General features: G+C 40.9%; 1 protein-coding gene across 1 annotated transcript; it reads left to right on the forward strand.

Moving 5' to 3' along the window:
- Positions 1-9,128: 9,128 nt before the first annotated feature.
- Positions 9,129-10,926, forward strand: LOC122001875 (noroxomaritidine synthase-like). Its single transcript, XM_042556849.1, has one exon. It carries the CDS (start codon positions 9,175-9,177, stop codon positions 10,750-10,752), a length of 1,578 nt encoding a protein of 525 aa, XP_042412783.1. The 5' UTR covers positions 9,129-9,174; the 3' UTR covers positions 10,753-10,926.
- Positions 10,927-15,752: the final 4,826 nt, after the last annotated feature.

Here is a 15,752-nt window from a genome sequence, read left to right on the forward strand (position 1 = left end):
GAAAGACCTAGTGAGTGAAGCTAGGTAGTGGGAAAGTCCTGGTGAGTGAAGCCAGGCAGAAGGAAGTCCTGGTGAGTGAAGCCAAGTGAAAGACCTAGTGAGTGAAGCTAGGCAGAAGGAAAATCCTGGTGAGTAAAGCCAGGTGAAAGACCTAGTGAGTGAAGTTAGGCAGAAGGAAAATCCTGGTGAGTGAAGCCAGGTGAAAGACCTAGTGAGTGAAGCTAGGCAGAAAGGAAGTCCTGGTGAGTGAAACCAGGCACGAGATAAATCCAGATGGGTCAAGAGTGACCGGACATCTGGTGGAAGGAAGTCCAAGTGGGTAATGGAGGATCGGACACTTGGCACAAAGAAAAAGTCCAAATGAGTCAAAAGTTGACCGAAGTCTTAACGATCGTAAGTCCAATAGGGAGTTGGCATGGAACTAGGAAGTTCAGACGTAGTAAACTTCCGAAGACCATAACTTTTGACTCGGATATCGGAATGAGGTGATCTCGGATGCAAAACGAAGCTAATTTCAAGCTCTGCACAGATTTCTGCTTTCCAATCAATTGGCTGATCGATTGGGGGGTTCAATCGATCAGTGGATCGATTGGTTAACGCGAATTCATGCAGAAATGGGTTGAATCGATTGGATAATCGATTGAAACTTTCCCAATTGATCGGTCGATCGATTGGGAGAGTTTCTGAGCGAACAGTAAGCTTCTGAATCGATCAATTGATCGATTAAAGCCTCTAATCGATCAGGCGATCGATTGGAGCGCTGAAAATCACTCGAGAAGCCTTGAATCGATCGGGCAATCGATTCAGGGCGATTCCAGAGAGCACAGAGGCGCTCTCCCCAATCGATTGGGAGCAATCCAATCGATTGGGATTCGACCGTTGGCGCAAATATAGACGTTGGCGAGCGTTTTCTTTGAGATCTTCTTCCTCTCTTCTCAATAGATGATTACAGAACTTCTCCACAGCGATCTTTTCTTCCTCACCGCCAGTTCTTGAAGGTTCTTGGAGGCTCATCCAAGTCAAGAGGTGACTTGCAACAAGAAGAAGAAGAAGCTAGGGTTTTCATTGTAATCTTGTAAGATTCATTTGTATTTTGCTTCTTTCTTTCTCATTGTTGTATTGTGAGGTTGTAAGGCTTCTCCGCCTTCGGTAGTTACCGAGAAGGAGTGTTTTCATAGTGGAGGGTGCGTGAGTGTGTGGATCCTTGGACTAGTCACCTCTTCTTGAGGTGGATACCAAGTAAATCTACGTGTTAGCGTTGTCGTGTATTGTTTCTTATATTTTTCGCTGCACATCATCACAAGAAGCAAGCAACGACGAGCACGAGATCACGCCGAGCTATTTACCCCCCCCCCCCTCTAGCTACATTTCGATCCCAACAAGTGGTATCAGAGCGTGGTCGCTCTTCACCGGAATCATCGCCGGAAGGGGCAAAGAGCTAGAGGGTGAAGAAGTTGGAGCAAAATTCTTCAAGTCAAAGATTTCTTCAAGCTCAGCTTCAACATAGAATTCCAAGACGGACTTGGATTCGACACAAGGGTGCCTCCACCATATGTATCTACAAGCTTCGATTCTTGGAGATCAAGAATCAAAAATTTCTTGATGATAGAGATAGAGCAATGATTTGCTCTATTGGAAGGCTTCGAGGCTCCAAGAAACTCAAAGGGCAAAATCCTCAAGAAGAGCAAATGGAGCCAAGAACAAATTCAAATGTGTGAGGCGAATAACAAGGTAACCAAATTATTGGTTAATTTATTGCCAAACACCATTCTTTGCAAAATTAGAGAATTTGAAGATGCAAAGGAATTGTGGAGCAAGTTGGCCAAACTTCATGAAGAACCCTCCATCGTACCAAATCAAGATAAATCCAAAGAGGGTGACTCATTGGAGCAAGACCAAGAGAAGGAGGACTCCGAAGTTGAGAGATGCTCCACTTCCGAAGAAGAAGAAGTCCAAGAAGCCTCATCTTCAAAGGAATGCAATGAAAAGGGCAAAGAGGGTGCATACTCTTTGTTTCTTGTAGAAGATGAAGATGAAGAAGCTTCCACCTCTAGGATTGAGGGGGAGCAATTTCCGATAGCACCGGATCAAGAAGAAGGAGAAGTCTCCACATCCGGGTCAAGAGAAGAAGAAGATGAAGAAGCTTCCACCTCCACAAGTCGAGTCGAATCTATTGGAGGAGCATTATTATCGGATCAAGAGGAAGCCTCTACTTCCGGACCAAAAGGAGAAGATGTCATCCCTACACATGAAGGTATAAATGTTTCAAATAAAAATAAAAATCACATTATATATTTTGAGTGTAGGGAACATGGGCATTATAAGAGCAAATGCCCTAAATTGACCAAGAAAAAGAGCCAAGTGGCACCAAAGGGTAAGGAGAACCACAAAGAGACTGCTCCCTCAACAAAGAAGAGCAATGAGCACATTGTGTGTTTCTCTTGCAATCAAAAGGGACACTATCGTAATCAATGTCCCAAGGGAAACAAGGCGGTCAAGGCTCAAGGAGGAAGCACAACTCAAGGGGGAGCTTCCAAGGTAAAACGAAAGGTATCGTTTATTGAGTCTATCCCCTTGAATAATGGTAAAAAGCATGTTAGTTCCAATTTCTATCATTTTAATGCTATTTACCATAAAAATAGGAAGCATAATGCCATTCAAGAAAAACATGTGGCTATACATGCTAAAACTACCACACCTAGGGTTAGGAAGGTAGATAAAAATCTAGGCAAGAAAACTAAAAGTTTTAGTTATAGGTCTATAAATAAAAATGCTCATGGATTTAATGAAAAACCAAAAACTAAGGACTTAATGATGGAAAATCAAGTTTTGAGGTCAAGACTTGATAAAATGGAAAATACCCTAAAAAGGATGGAAAATATCCTAAAAGGGTAAAATGAGAAAAACCTAGGTTTAGGACAACAAAAGTCATCCAATGGCCATAGAGGTTTGGGATACAAACTTAAGGCTAAGAAGGATGTAATTTCTTACCATAGGGTTCCATATAGCTATGGAACCGAGTCTAGGTCTAAGGGTCAAGTTAAAAGTACAAGGGAAGTTATCCGTAGGAGTATTTTTGCAATTAAAGTAACTAAGACTTCTAAGAAGTCTAACAAAGTCACTAAAAAGGTCACAAGGGAAGAAATCCCTAGGGTTGACCTAGAAAAGGTGACCAAGGCTTCTAAGAAGTTAAACAAAGTCACTAGAAAGGTATCTAGGGAGGTTATCCCTAGCGAATACCTAGAGCATCCAAGGAGCACAAATAGGTTTTGGGTTCCTAAGAGCATTTTCTCTATCTCATAGATGGGTTAGAGAGTGTCAACTCAAATTGAAAGGGTAGTTAACCTAATCATGATGAAGTTGACACTCAAGGAGCATTTTCAAGGTTATTATTAACCTTTGAAAATGAAAAGGATTATCATTTACTCTTAATTGGAGTAATATGTGCTATGAGTTGAGAAGTTATGATGTATTTTCAATGGCACAACAAAATATGAGTAAAAGAAATGCCAATTTGGGATTTTGGCATTTTCTTAGAAAGTTAAGGGCAATTTAAGCCTTATTTTTAAATGGTTACTCTTAGAAAAGTAGATTGTGCCAAAATTTGAGGAATATAGTTAATTTCAATTTGTACAACAAATTAAAAGTAAAAGAAATGTCAAGTTGGGAGTTTGCCATTTTATTAGGGACTTAAGGGCAATCTAGGACTTAAATTTTAAGTTAGCCAAGGTTTTAGGATACTTAGATAGGTAATCTAGGTATTTTATTTATGCTAAAACTTGCCATGATTGTTTGCCTTTTATATGTCATGACATCATGTTTATTTGCTTTGGCATTCATACCTTATTATGAAAGCACAAAAATACCATGTCATGTCATACATACATCATATAGTCATAGGAAATTTTCTTTTGAAAATTATTTTTCTTTGATGTATGTCATAACATTATCATGCATTAGTTTATTCCTTGCAATTAAGGATGAATGACATTTATTAACAAGTAACATCCTTGGTGGATGTTCATAACCTCAAAATGGCTAGGTAGATATGCATGATCCCTAGATTAGGGCAAAACCAAGACTTACATCTCACAAAGAACTATAAGGTGGCTTGTATGTGTTTTTGTACACATTAGATGCAAGTGAGATGTTAGGATGATGAACAAAACTCAAGATGTGATTTAGTGCATTCTTTTGAGTTTTAGGTTCATCAAAACACATAGTTATGTGTTTTCCAATCATTGGGAAAGCTAATGTACAAGTCATGTGCATTGAGCCCAAGAAACATGATTGGATATTGGTTTTGAAAATTATTTTAAAATGCTTTTGGAAAACCTTGGTGAAGGCTATCTTTTGATAGTAATCATCATTGAATAGTTGAGCACAAACTTGAAGAAAACACTAAAGTGTTTACAAGTTTTTAAGTTTGTGTCAATCTTTGAAAATATGAAGTATTTTCTTAGAAAACTATTTTTTTTCATAATACTATATGCCATAAATAATGTCTACAATTATTTTTATGATTTTTGAAATTTTGTAGATTTTTCTAAGGGTTTCTGAAATTGACTGAAATGAAACTTCAGCTTTTTCAGAGCTTCAATCGATCACCCGATCGATTGAAGGGTCTCAATCGATCGGGCGATCGATTGAGAGCAAGCTTCTCGCGAACAGAAGCTTTCTGGATCGACCCATCGATCGATCCAGCCCTCCTGAATCGATCAGTGGATCGATTCAAGCAGGTTCAATCGATTGGGACCCAACTCTAATCGATTGGGAATGCTGATTTTGGCTGGTAAAGCCTGATTTCAGCATTTTGGACCATCTTTAGTCTAGGTAACCATTCCTAACCCCTCAAAACATATTTATACACATTTAAGGAGAGTTTTCATGATGAAAACAATGATGGATTGGTTAAGGAAGACTAAGTCGAAGTTTAGGTTGAGGTTTGGTTTCATTATTGAATTTATGAACCTTAAAACTTCTAATTTTGGGTTTTCTAAAGGTTTAGGGATTCCAAGTCATTGTTGATGCAATGACAGAAGTTTCGTGCATGTCTTTAGGGGGAGTTACTTTTTAAGGACATGAAAAATATTTTTCATACACCTTGGAAGGTAGTTGACCTTCTTTAACGAATATGCTCAAGGTTGGGCATTTGAATGTAATGGAAAGTGGATATCTTCATTATTCAAGTGGTGTATGCTCACGAATGAGCATTTGATGATAATGAAGGGAATGAGACTTTCATTTGAGAATAATGAAGGGTATGGGACCTTCGTTATTGTGTTGTGAACAACAAGTGAAGTTGTAAACAACGATGGGAAACTCTTCAGGGGGAGAGTTTTTGATGTGTGCCAATAGGGGGAGAATGTAGGGTTTAAGTTAGGCCTTCATTACCTAAAGAGGGATTTTTCCCTCTAAAAAAGGGGGAGAATGAAGGGAACCCTCATTCATATATTGGCATGAGGCTATGGGACTAGCCTAACTTAAAGGTAATTGTCAAATATAAAAAAGGGGGAGATTGTTGGTGCAATATCCCTTAGGTCAAGGTTGACCAGTTTGACTAAGCTTGAGTTGGCTCAAGCTTGAGTCTTGGTTTGGGTTTCGATGTTTGACAATACAATACATGGAGACAATGAGACGTGGAGATTGCAAGTGCAATTGTCCGATTGGGTCTGATTAGGGTTTGATCAGACTGGGTTGTAGAAGAGTCAAGTATACTTGACTGGGAAGTTCTGGTGAGTGAAGCCAGACATTTGGAAAGACCTAGTGAGTGAAGTTAGGTAGTGGGAAAGTCCTGGTGAGTAAAGCCAGGCAGAAGGAAGTCCTGGTGAGTGAAGCCAGGTGAAAGACCTAGTGAGTGAAGCTAGGTAGAAGGAAAATCCTGGTGAGTGAAGCCAGGTGAAAGACCTAGTGAGTGAAGCTAGACAGAAGGGAAGTCCTGGTGAGTGAAACCAGGCATGAGATAAATCCAGATGGGTCAAGATTGACCGGACATCTGGTGGAAGGAAGTCCAAGTGGGTAATGGAGGACCGGACACTTGGCACAAAGAGAAAGTCTAGATGAGTCAAAAGTTAACCGAAGTCTTAACGGTCGTAAGTTCAATAGGGAGTTGGCATGGAACTAGGAAGTTCGGATGTAGTAAACTTCCGAAGACCATAACTTTTGACTCGGATATCGGAATGAGGTGATATCGGATGCGAAACGAAGCTAATTTCAAGCTCTACACAGATTTATACTTTCCAATCGATTGGCTGATCGATTGGGAGGTTCAATCGATTAGTGGATCGATTAGTTGACGCGAATTCATGCAGAAATGGGCTGAATTGATTGGGTGATCGATTGAAACTTCTCCAATCGATCGGTCGATCGATTGGGAGAGTTTTTGAGCGAACAGTAAGCTTCTAAATCGATCAATTGATCGATTAAAGCCTCCAATCGATCGGGCGATCGATTGGAGCGCTGGAAATCACTCGAGAAGCCTTGAATCGATCAGGCAATCGATTCAGGGTGATTCCAGAGAGCACAGAGGCGCTCTGGATCGATCGGTCGATCGATCCAAAGCCTCCCCAATCGATTGGGAGCAATCCAATCGATTGGGATTCAACCGTTGGCGCAAATATAGACGTTGGCGAGCGTTTTCTTTGAGATCTTCTTCCTCTCTTCTCAATAGACGATTACAGAACTTCTCCACAGCGATCTTTTCTTCCTCACCGCCAGTTCTTGAAGGTTCTTGGAGGCTCATCCAAGTCAAGAGGCGACTTGCAACAAGAAGAAGAAGAAGCTAGGGTTTTCATTGTAATCTTGTAAGATTCATTTGTATTTTGCTTCTTTCTTTCTCATTGTTGTATTGTGAGGTTGTAAGGCTTCTCCGCCTTCGGTAGTTACCGAGAATGAGTGTTTTCATAGTGGAGGGTGCGTGAGTGTGTGGATCCTTGGACTAGTCACCTCTTCTTGAGGTGGATACCAAGTAAATCTACGTGTTAGCGTTGTCGTGTATTGTTTCTTATATTTTCCGCTGCACATCATCACAAGAAGCAAGCAACGATGAGCACGAGATCGCGCCGAGCTATTCATCCCCCCCCCCTCTAGCTACATTTCGGTCCCAACAGTTACAACCGGGGAAGTTGTTAATCCAAGGCAGATGAAAAGCGTACTAAAAGATCTCCTCTGGGCGGAGAAGCCTCTTACAATGATGACGCACAAGAAATAGAAGCTTAACTCTAAAATGGAGCGTACAAGTGCTAGAATCGAATTACTTGTGATTGATGAAAAGCTTCTGGCCCAAGGTTATATTTATAGCCTTAGTCAGGGTGTCCCAAAGGGGTTCCGGGCGCTTTGGGGGGGATAAAACTCTATCCCCAACGCAATAGATCGCGCTTGACGCGATCTGGTTAAAAAGTCGACTCCGGAGGCCCGGAATGGTTCCGAGCGCCCGGACGGTCCGAGCGCCCGGACCACTAAGTCAACCTAGTTGACTTTCTGGTTCGGGCCTTCTGCTCCCGTGCTGCTCGCCTTGGTCCGGGTCTTCCGCTCCGGCTCCGCTAGCTTAGGTGATCTCGGCCATCCGGAATAGGGCTCACCCGAACCCAACTTTCGGCCTTCTCCTCAAGCAGCCTTCCTCCCCGGTTTCTCGTCCCTCGAACGTCATGTACGTTCTTCTCGTCCACCGGTGTTCTCTTCCGGTCACCTCGTCCCTCGGACGCACCGAGCCCGTCGGCTCTCTCCCCGTGCCGACCTTCTCGCTAGCCGCGTCTTCCGCTCGATTTCTTGTGTTCCTAAGCTCCTGCACACTTAGACACAAGGGTTAAACAAAATATGACCTAACTTAACTTGTTTGATCACATCAAAACACCTTGGAGTTCCAATATGAATGATGTGGGTGTTTGGCTATTCGCCCCTCTCTAGCCGGGCATCAAGGTCCCAATGGGATTGATAATCAAGGTGAGGTGGCAATCAAAGTCAAAGTGATGTGACAATCAAAGTCAAAGTATACATAATCGGTCGGCCCTAGAGCCAATCGAAACTTAGAGGCGCAACTCTCCACTTCTCATAGGTAAGGCTCCCAGTATATAGTCGTTCAGCCCAAGAGCCAGTCGGACCTTCGAAGCTCTACTCCCCACTTCATGAGCTCAGCTCCCAGTGTATAGTCAGTTGACCCAAAAGTCAGTCGGACCTTCGAGGCTCTGCTCTCCACTTCATGAGCTCAACTCCCAATATATAGTCGGTCAGACCTTCGGAGCTCAGCTCTCCCCACTTCATGGGCCCATCTCCCGGTATATAGTCGGTCCGCCCAAGAGTCGATTGGACCTTCGAGACTCAGCTCTCCACTTTTTAGTGGCATGACTCCTAGCATATAGCCGGTCGGCCCCAGAGCCGGTTGGATCTTCGGGGCTCAAGTGCTCAACTCCATACTCTTCACGAGCATGGCTCCCAACATACAGCAAGACGGCCCCAGAACAAGTTGAATCTCCTCCAGAAGTTAGTAGTGTCAGAGAATCGCAACTATCTATCAGAGAATAATGGCTACTCATTAGAAAATATTCCGCTACTTTGACATATATATACATGCAACGGAACTTTCTTGTGCCTAAGCGTGGACTGTCGTACCTCCTCCACTACCCAACATATTTTGAAATTAGATATTTTTTGATATCTCATTATTACAAAAGTTATGAAAATCAGTATAAAAGGGACTCCTTTCTATTGGCCAGGTACGATCGCACTTGCGTGCGCGCACTTACAAAGATAACTCCCTAAATTTCTTGAGATCTTGTGGAGTGTAGGTGAATGATGGTTGGATATGTGAAATTGTAAAAGATAACAATGATGTTGAACCAATCTGGCAGTTTTACAAAATCCCAAAGTTTGGTTATATATATATATATATATATATATACAAGTTTTTAACATCACCTCTCCGGCGCTATTTTGTATTAATGGCAGATTTTTCGCAAAGGTCCGTCAGCATTTTTAGATTTGTCGTAAGGAAAATTTCTACACCGTAACGGACGGGATGCGAGCATAAAATGTCTGATTAACTAGTAGAAAAGTCTAACTACTGTACCATAGTGGTATTAATGGCAGATTATTGCTCGATTAATGATTATCTATTGATCTATATATTTGTTCCAAAACCCACTTTCCTCCTCCAAATTAGCTCAAACAAATTAAACCATGGCTGGTCACGGCAATGAAGGCTGTTTGTTCTCCATGGGGTTAGGCCTCCGAGAAGTTTATCCGGAGTTCCTCATCTCCTTGCTCTGTCTTGCCCTCTTCTACTGTTACTACCGCTTCTTTTTCGGAACTCCGACCACCGTGGTCCCGGTGAACTGGCCGCTCGCCGGGATGTTTCCCGGTCTCCTCGCCAACTTCCACAGATTGCACGATTGGGGTAACGAGCTCCTCAGGGAGACAGGGTGCACCTTCTCCTTCCGAGGTCCCTGGTTCCTCGACCTCAACTACATCGTCACCTGCGACCCTGCCAACCTGCAGCACATCTTCAACGTCAATTTCCAAAACTATCCCAAGGGCGACGAATTCGCTAACATCTTCGACATCCTCGGCGACGGCATCTTTATCTCCGACGGGGAACGATGGAGGCGGCAACGCGCAAAGGCACACGCTCTCGTCGGCCAGAGGAGCTTCCGGTCATTCGTAGCCGCGGCCAGCCGCGACAAGGTCGAGAAGGGGCTGCTCCCGCTCCTCGACGAGGTCGCGCGACGAGGGTCGGCGGTGGACTTGCAGGACGTGTTCCTCCGACTGACCTTCGACATGACCGCCTACCTGGTCTTCGGCGTCGACCCCTGCTGCCTCTCCATAGACTTCCCGACGGTCCCATTCGCGCGGGCCATGGACGACGCCATGGAGGCCGTGCTGCTCCGCTACACCGTGCCGCCGGCGTGGTGGAAGTGGAAGAGACGGCACCGCGTCGGGGAGTCGGAGAGGAAGATGGCGGCGGCGTGGAGGGAAATAGATCGTTTCATAGCGGAATGCGTGGCGGAGAAGAGGAAGAACTCCGACCGAACCCAAACGAGCACCGATCTACTGTCGTCTTACATGAACGACGTCGACGACGACCAACAAGGAGCAGAAATCGACCACAAGTTCCTCCGCGACACGGCCGTCAACTACATGCTCGCCGGAAGGGACACCACCGGTGCAGCTCTCTCATGGTTCTTTTGGTCGCTATCCAAGAATCCCACAGCGGAAGACAAAATACTGGAGGAATTGAAGACCATATTAAAAGAACGACCGAGCTCGGGCCGGCCGGCGGTGTTCGAGGCAGAGGAGCTGGGGAAGATGGTGTACCTCCACGCCGCGCTGTTGGAGGCGCTGAGGTTGTTCCCGCCGGTTCCCATCGAGCAAAAGGAGGCGGTCGGGCCCGATGTGCTGCCGAGCGGGCAAAAGGTGGAGCGGGGCGCCAAGATCTTGGTGTCGCTCCTGGCGATCGGACGGATGGACGGGGTGTGGGGGGAGGACTGCGGCGAGTTCCGGCCGGAGCGGTGGATCTCGGAGAAGGGGCGGCTGAGGCACGAGCCTTCGTACAAGTTCATGTCCTTCAATTCGGGGCCGCGGACGTGCCTGGGGAAGGAGGTGGCCTTCACGCAGATGAAGGCGGCGGCGGCGGCGGTGGTGTACAGGTTCCGGCTGGAGGCGGTGGAAGGGCATCCAGTGGAGCCCAAGCTGTCGATAATCCTTCACATGAAGAACGGATTCAAGGTCAGGATCAAGAGGAGATGCGCGTCGCCATGAAAAGGACTGTGTCATCAGCAGTGTGGCAATGTATGTCAATGGACTTTCATTTCATGCATCTCCGTTTCCAGTCTAGTTAATAATTAAATAAGTGGATTAAGGAACATAATCTCTTGTCTGCTTAATATTTAATGTTCATGAGCTGAAGAATAACAGTCACTTAGCTTGTTCTAATCTTCTTACCCTAATTATCTTCGGTTACAACGAAGAGTACTCCACGTAATTATTGCGTGAATGTTTCCATTGTACTTTACTGACGTCGGATAAGCAACTGGCATGGTGGTCCCCTGCTTGCACAGGCCTACTCAGCGTGACAGGATCCTACCCGTTTGGCACGCCATCCACTGTGGCTTTTATTCCCCTGTTTTTTGCGTGGATAAATGAGGAAATTCAAGGCTAAAAAAATATATATCTTTAAAGGAAAGGAATGCTAAAGGTGAAGAAGACAAGGGAGATATCGAAAGAAAATGTCAAAGAACGAGGAAAAGGAATTCTCTTGTGGCCACGATCGACTATATTTAGGGGTAAACTCACTGTATCACCGTCAGATCGCAGCCTCATGATAACCGTGTAAATTATTTAATTTCTTTTAGACAGTTAAACGTGTATTTAGAATGGTTTAAAAATAAAGAAAAGTAAAAGTATTGTTGAAATTTTTTATGGAACTAGAAGGTTTCTAATGTAGGAAAGACTTTGTTATAAAGTAAGAGGAGGGTAGAAAAACTCTATGAAGAAAAATATTTACTATATATTTTGATCATCATACAAAATTCCTATTTCTACACTTAGAGAGTATTTGGTTGATGAATTTGGAAATAAAGGAATAGAATGATAGTAAAAGATAATGTTTGGATTGCGGGTTTAGGAATAATTTCTAAATTTATAGGAATCAGTCAAACCCATATAAATAGATGAGTTTTATTCTCATTTCCATTCTCATTCTACCTTCCTATCAAACTCATACTCATAGGCATTCTCATTATTTAACCAAACATCACCTTATATTCATGCTTCTATATTTTTTCTATAATTACATCATATCATTAAACATAAGATAATTAGATTTTTATTCTTTTCTATACTAATGACTCTTGTCATAAAGAATTTCATTGAACTTAATAGGATACTTGAACTTTACTTAGTTGATTAAGAGTCACGTGAAGTCAAATTGATTTTGACCACTTCCTTGTATGGTTGATGAAGTCAAGTTGCTCTTGGCATTGTTCTTGTATTTGAAGAAGTCAATTTGTCTTTGGAATAAGTTTACATGTCAACATCTGCCCCTCTTAAACTTGTTCTTCCTTGAACTCCCAACAAATTCCTTAGGTATTGGAAAGCTTCTCCTTTTAGAGGCTTTGTAAATATATCAGCTACTTGATCACTTGAATTCACATTCATGGAACAATTATATTTCTTTTAATTTAACATACTCCCTTATAAAATGAAAGTGAGTATCGATATGCTTGGATCTTTCATGTGAATTGGGTTTTTGGCTAAAGCAATTGTTGATTTGTTATCCACATAGATCTTGGTTGTAGCTTCTTGCTGCAATCTAAGATTCTGAAGTAATCTCTTTAGCCAAATAGCATAATAAACACAAGTGATTGCAGCAATATATTCAGCTTCGTAAGTTGATAGAGCAACAATTAATTGTTTCAGAAGCTGTGTCGTTACAGAAGTGAAGTGAACTCCGATGTATTGTTTTTCTTTATAATATGAATCTCTTCTTGCATTGCTTTTCTCCACTTTGCATTCTTGGAGGCTTCTTCATAAGTTATAGGATCATATCCTATAAATAAGTACAAATTATTAAGAGCAAAGTCAACATCAATCACTCGGCTGGAGTCATATATATATCTTGGATGCTCTTCATCTTTTTCACAATTAGATTATTTAGATTGTCACTTTCTAACTGAGTGTCAACTTGTTAGGGTAATGATATTTCTTCACTCTCTCCTTGCTTGTTTTTCTTCTCTTTATAATCTTCTTTAAATGAGATTTGTTTTATGTTGTCATTATTGTTGTTATTCCGATTCCATGCTTGTTCTTCGTCAAATTCCACATTTCTTGATACCATGAACTTTTAAGTTATGGGATTGTACAGTTTGTACCCACTAGCATTCTCGCAATAGCCCAAGCAAATACACCTCTGATTTTTTTCTTCAAGTTTTGTTCGCTTCTCTTCTTGTACTTTTGCATATGCTACCCTCCCAAAAATACGAAGATGATCCACCTTTGATTTGTGTAAACTCCAAGCTTCCTCCGGGGTGTTGCCTCCAATTCTTTTAGTGGGAAACTTAGTCAATAAATATACAACATCTCCCTAAAATTCTTATGGGATATTTTTCTCTTTCAACATGCATCGAACCATATTTTGAATAGTTCAATTTTTTCTTTCGGAAACACCATTTTGTTGTGGTATTTAAGGCATTGTGAGTTGATGAAGCATACCATTTTCTTTGCAAAAATTTTCAAACTCTAACGAGATGCACTCACCTCTTCGATAAGTTCATAGACATTTTATCTGATATCCACTTTATTTTTTAACCAAACTTTTAAATTGCTTAAATTTAGTGAAAACTTCTTTCTTCACTTTCAACATATATACCCAAGATTTCCCACTATAATCATTAGTGAAAGTCAAGAAATACATATTTCCACCAAAAGAGATAGGTTTGATGAGTCCACAAACATCAAAGTACACAAGTTCAAGTTGTGCAGATGCTCGCCTCAAATTGTACTTTTTGAATGGCTTCCTCTCCTGCTTTCCTACAACACATATTTCACATAGATGGTTGAAACTAGACCCGACCTCGGGTTGGGTCTGGCCCAGACTCGGTCGGGACCCGTAACCGGGTCAACGGGCCAGTTGCTCGTTGACCTGGTTCGTCGGGTCGAACCGAAACCGGCACAGCAAGTTGCAGGGCCGGTTCCAGTTTAGTTGCTGTAAAATTGGCGAACCGCCGGTTAATCGACGGTTCAGCCCGCCGGTTCAACAACAAAAAAAAAAATTGTAATGGCTTGAACCGGCGGTTCATAACCGTTGGGGGTTTTTTTGGGGTATTTTTTTCAAAGGTTAGGATCATTTGACCTTTTTTTTATCAATTGCTATGATTTATTGTCCGTTACTATCAAAACTCTATAAATAAAGAGCTCATTTCATCATTTTCACACACATCTTCTCTACTCTGACTCTTAATCTCAATTTTGTATTCTCTACACGCTTTCGTTTCCCATTTTCAATTACAATGGAAGGAGGTCGCGGAGGTGCATCATCTCGAGTTCGGAAAGGAAAGCAAATAATGAATCCGCGGGAGGAGGACCCCAACATTCAATCCACTGATGATGAGATCGAGCATCTTTCGAATCCGACACCCGAAACACAAGGAAGTACCGATGCAATTACTTCTAAGGTTCGAGAACTTCCTCCTCTAAAGTCTTCTATTTTCACTAAACATTTTGAGAAGGTCACTCTTCCGTCGGGAGAAATGCGTGCAAAATGTAAGCACTGCAATGCTTCCTACAAATTCCAAGTCAGCGGTGGCTATAGGTCGTTGAAACGACATGTAGAAACGAAGCACCCGATGGAATATGGACTCGACCATTCTCAAACACAATTATTAAGATTTTTTTCGACTAGCGGTAGTACCGATTCTGATTTATTTTTATATTCAGATAATAAATTAAGAGAATTATTAGCTAAATTTGTTTTTGTAGAACATCTTTCTTTTAGTTTTGGATCTAAATGCACATTTGAAGATTTTTATAAAGAATCTCTTAATCCATGTGCTAAATGTGTTCCTAGGACTACACTTACTCGTACAATTAAAAAATTAATAAAATAAGAAAAAAATAATTTAATTGATGAATTTAGTAAATTAGATAATAAAGTTTCTTTATGTTCCGATATTTGGAGTGATCATTGGCAAACACATTCGTATATAGGTGTGATTTGTCATTGGATCGATAACTCTTGGAACCTCCAAAAAAGATTGTTAGCTTATAGAGTTTTTGATGAATCACATAATACTCATAACATCGCACAATTATTATATTTAATTTTAGAAGAATATGGTTTAACTCATAAAATATTTTCAATATCATTATATAATGCTAGTTCCAATACCGCTTGTATAGATGATCTAAAATTTGTTTGTCAACCTATTATTGACGGTTTATTTTTTCATATTCGTTGTGTATGCCATGTTTTAAATTTATGTGTTCAAGATGGTTTAAAAATTTTATAAAGTTATATTAAACCAATTAGAATTGTAATTTCTTATTTATGGTCTCATCCATCTATAATGAAACAATGGGGTAGGTTTTGTAAAATTAATGAAATGAGACCTAAAAAATTTTCACGTGATGTACCAACACGTTGGAATTCAACATACTAATTATTATTAGATTCATTTCAATATAAAGAATTATTATGTTCATTTTTTGCACAAAATACTAATACTAATATATATTTATTTTCACAACAATGGAATATTTGTAGTAGTATTTTTGAAATTTTAAAAGTATTTAATGATGCAACCGAACAACTTTCCGGTGTTTATTACCCTCATTGCTCAATTAGTTTTAGAAAATTTTTTAATATAGTATTGGTTTTAAATAAAGATATTAATAATGAATCTTTATCTCCTTGCATCTTAGCTATAAAAACTAAATGGGAAAAATATTTTTATTTAATTCCTGAAATTTATTTAATTGCATTCACTTTAGATCCTAGATTTAAATTAGAAGTTTTACAAGAAATGTTAACTTTATATTATAACGCTTTAATTCCAACTAAAGATTCTTCTTCTCCTGATTCAGTTAATATTATATATAATGTTAGAATTTATTTATATGATATTTATAATCAATATTATATAAAATATGAAACACAAATTAATATTTATGAAATACAACAAACTACTAGTAGTAATTTAAAACTTACAAAAGCGCAACTCTTATTAAAAGAACGGACAAAACGTCCACGAGGATCCTCAAGT

The sequence above is a fragment of the Zingiber officinale genome, chromosome 7A (genome assembly GCF_018446385.1).
Source record: "Zingiber officinale cultivar Zhangliang chromosome 7A, Zo_v1.1, whole genome shotgun sequence".
NCBI classification, from domain to species: domain Eukaryota; kingdom Viridiplantae; phylum Streptophyta; class Magnoliopsida; order Zingiberales; family Zingiberaceae; genus Zingiber; species Zingiber officinale.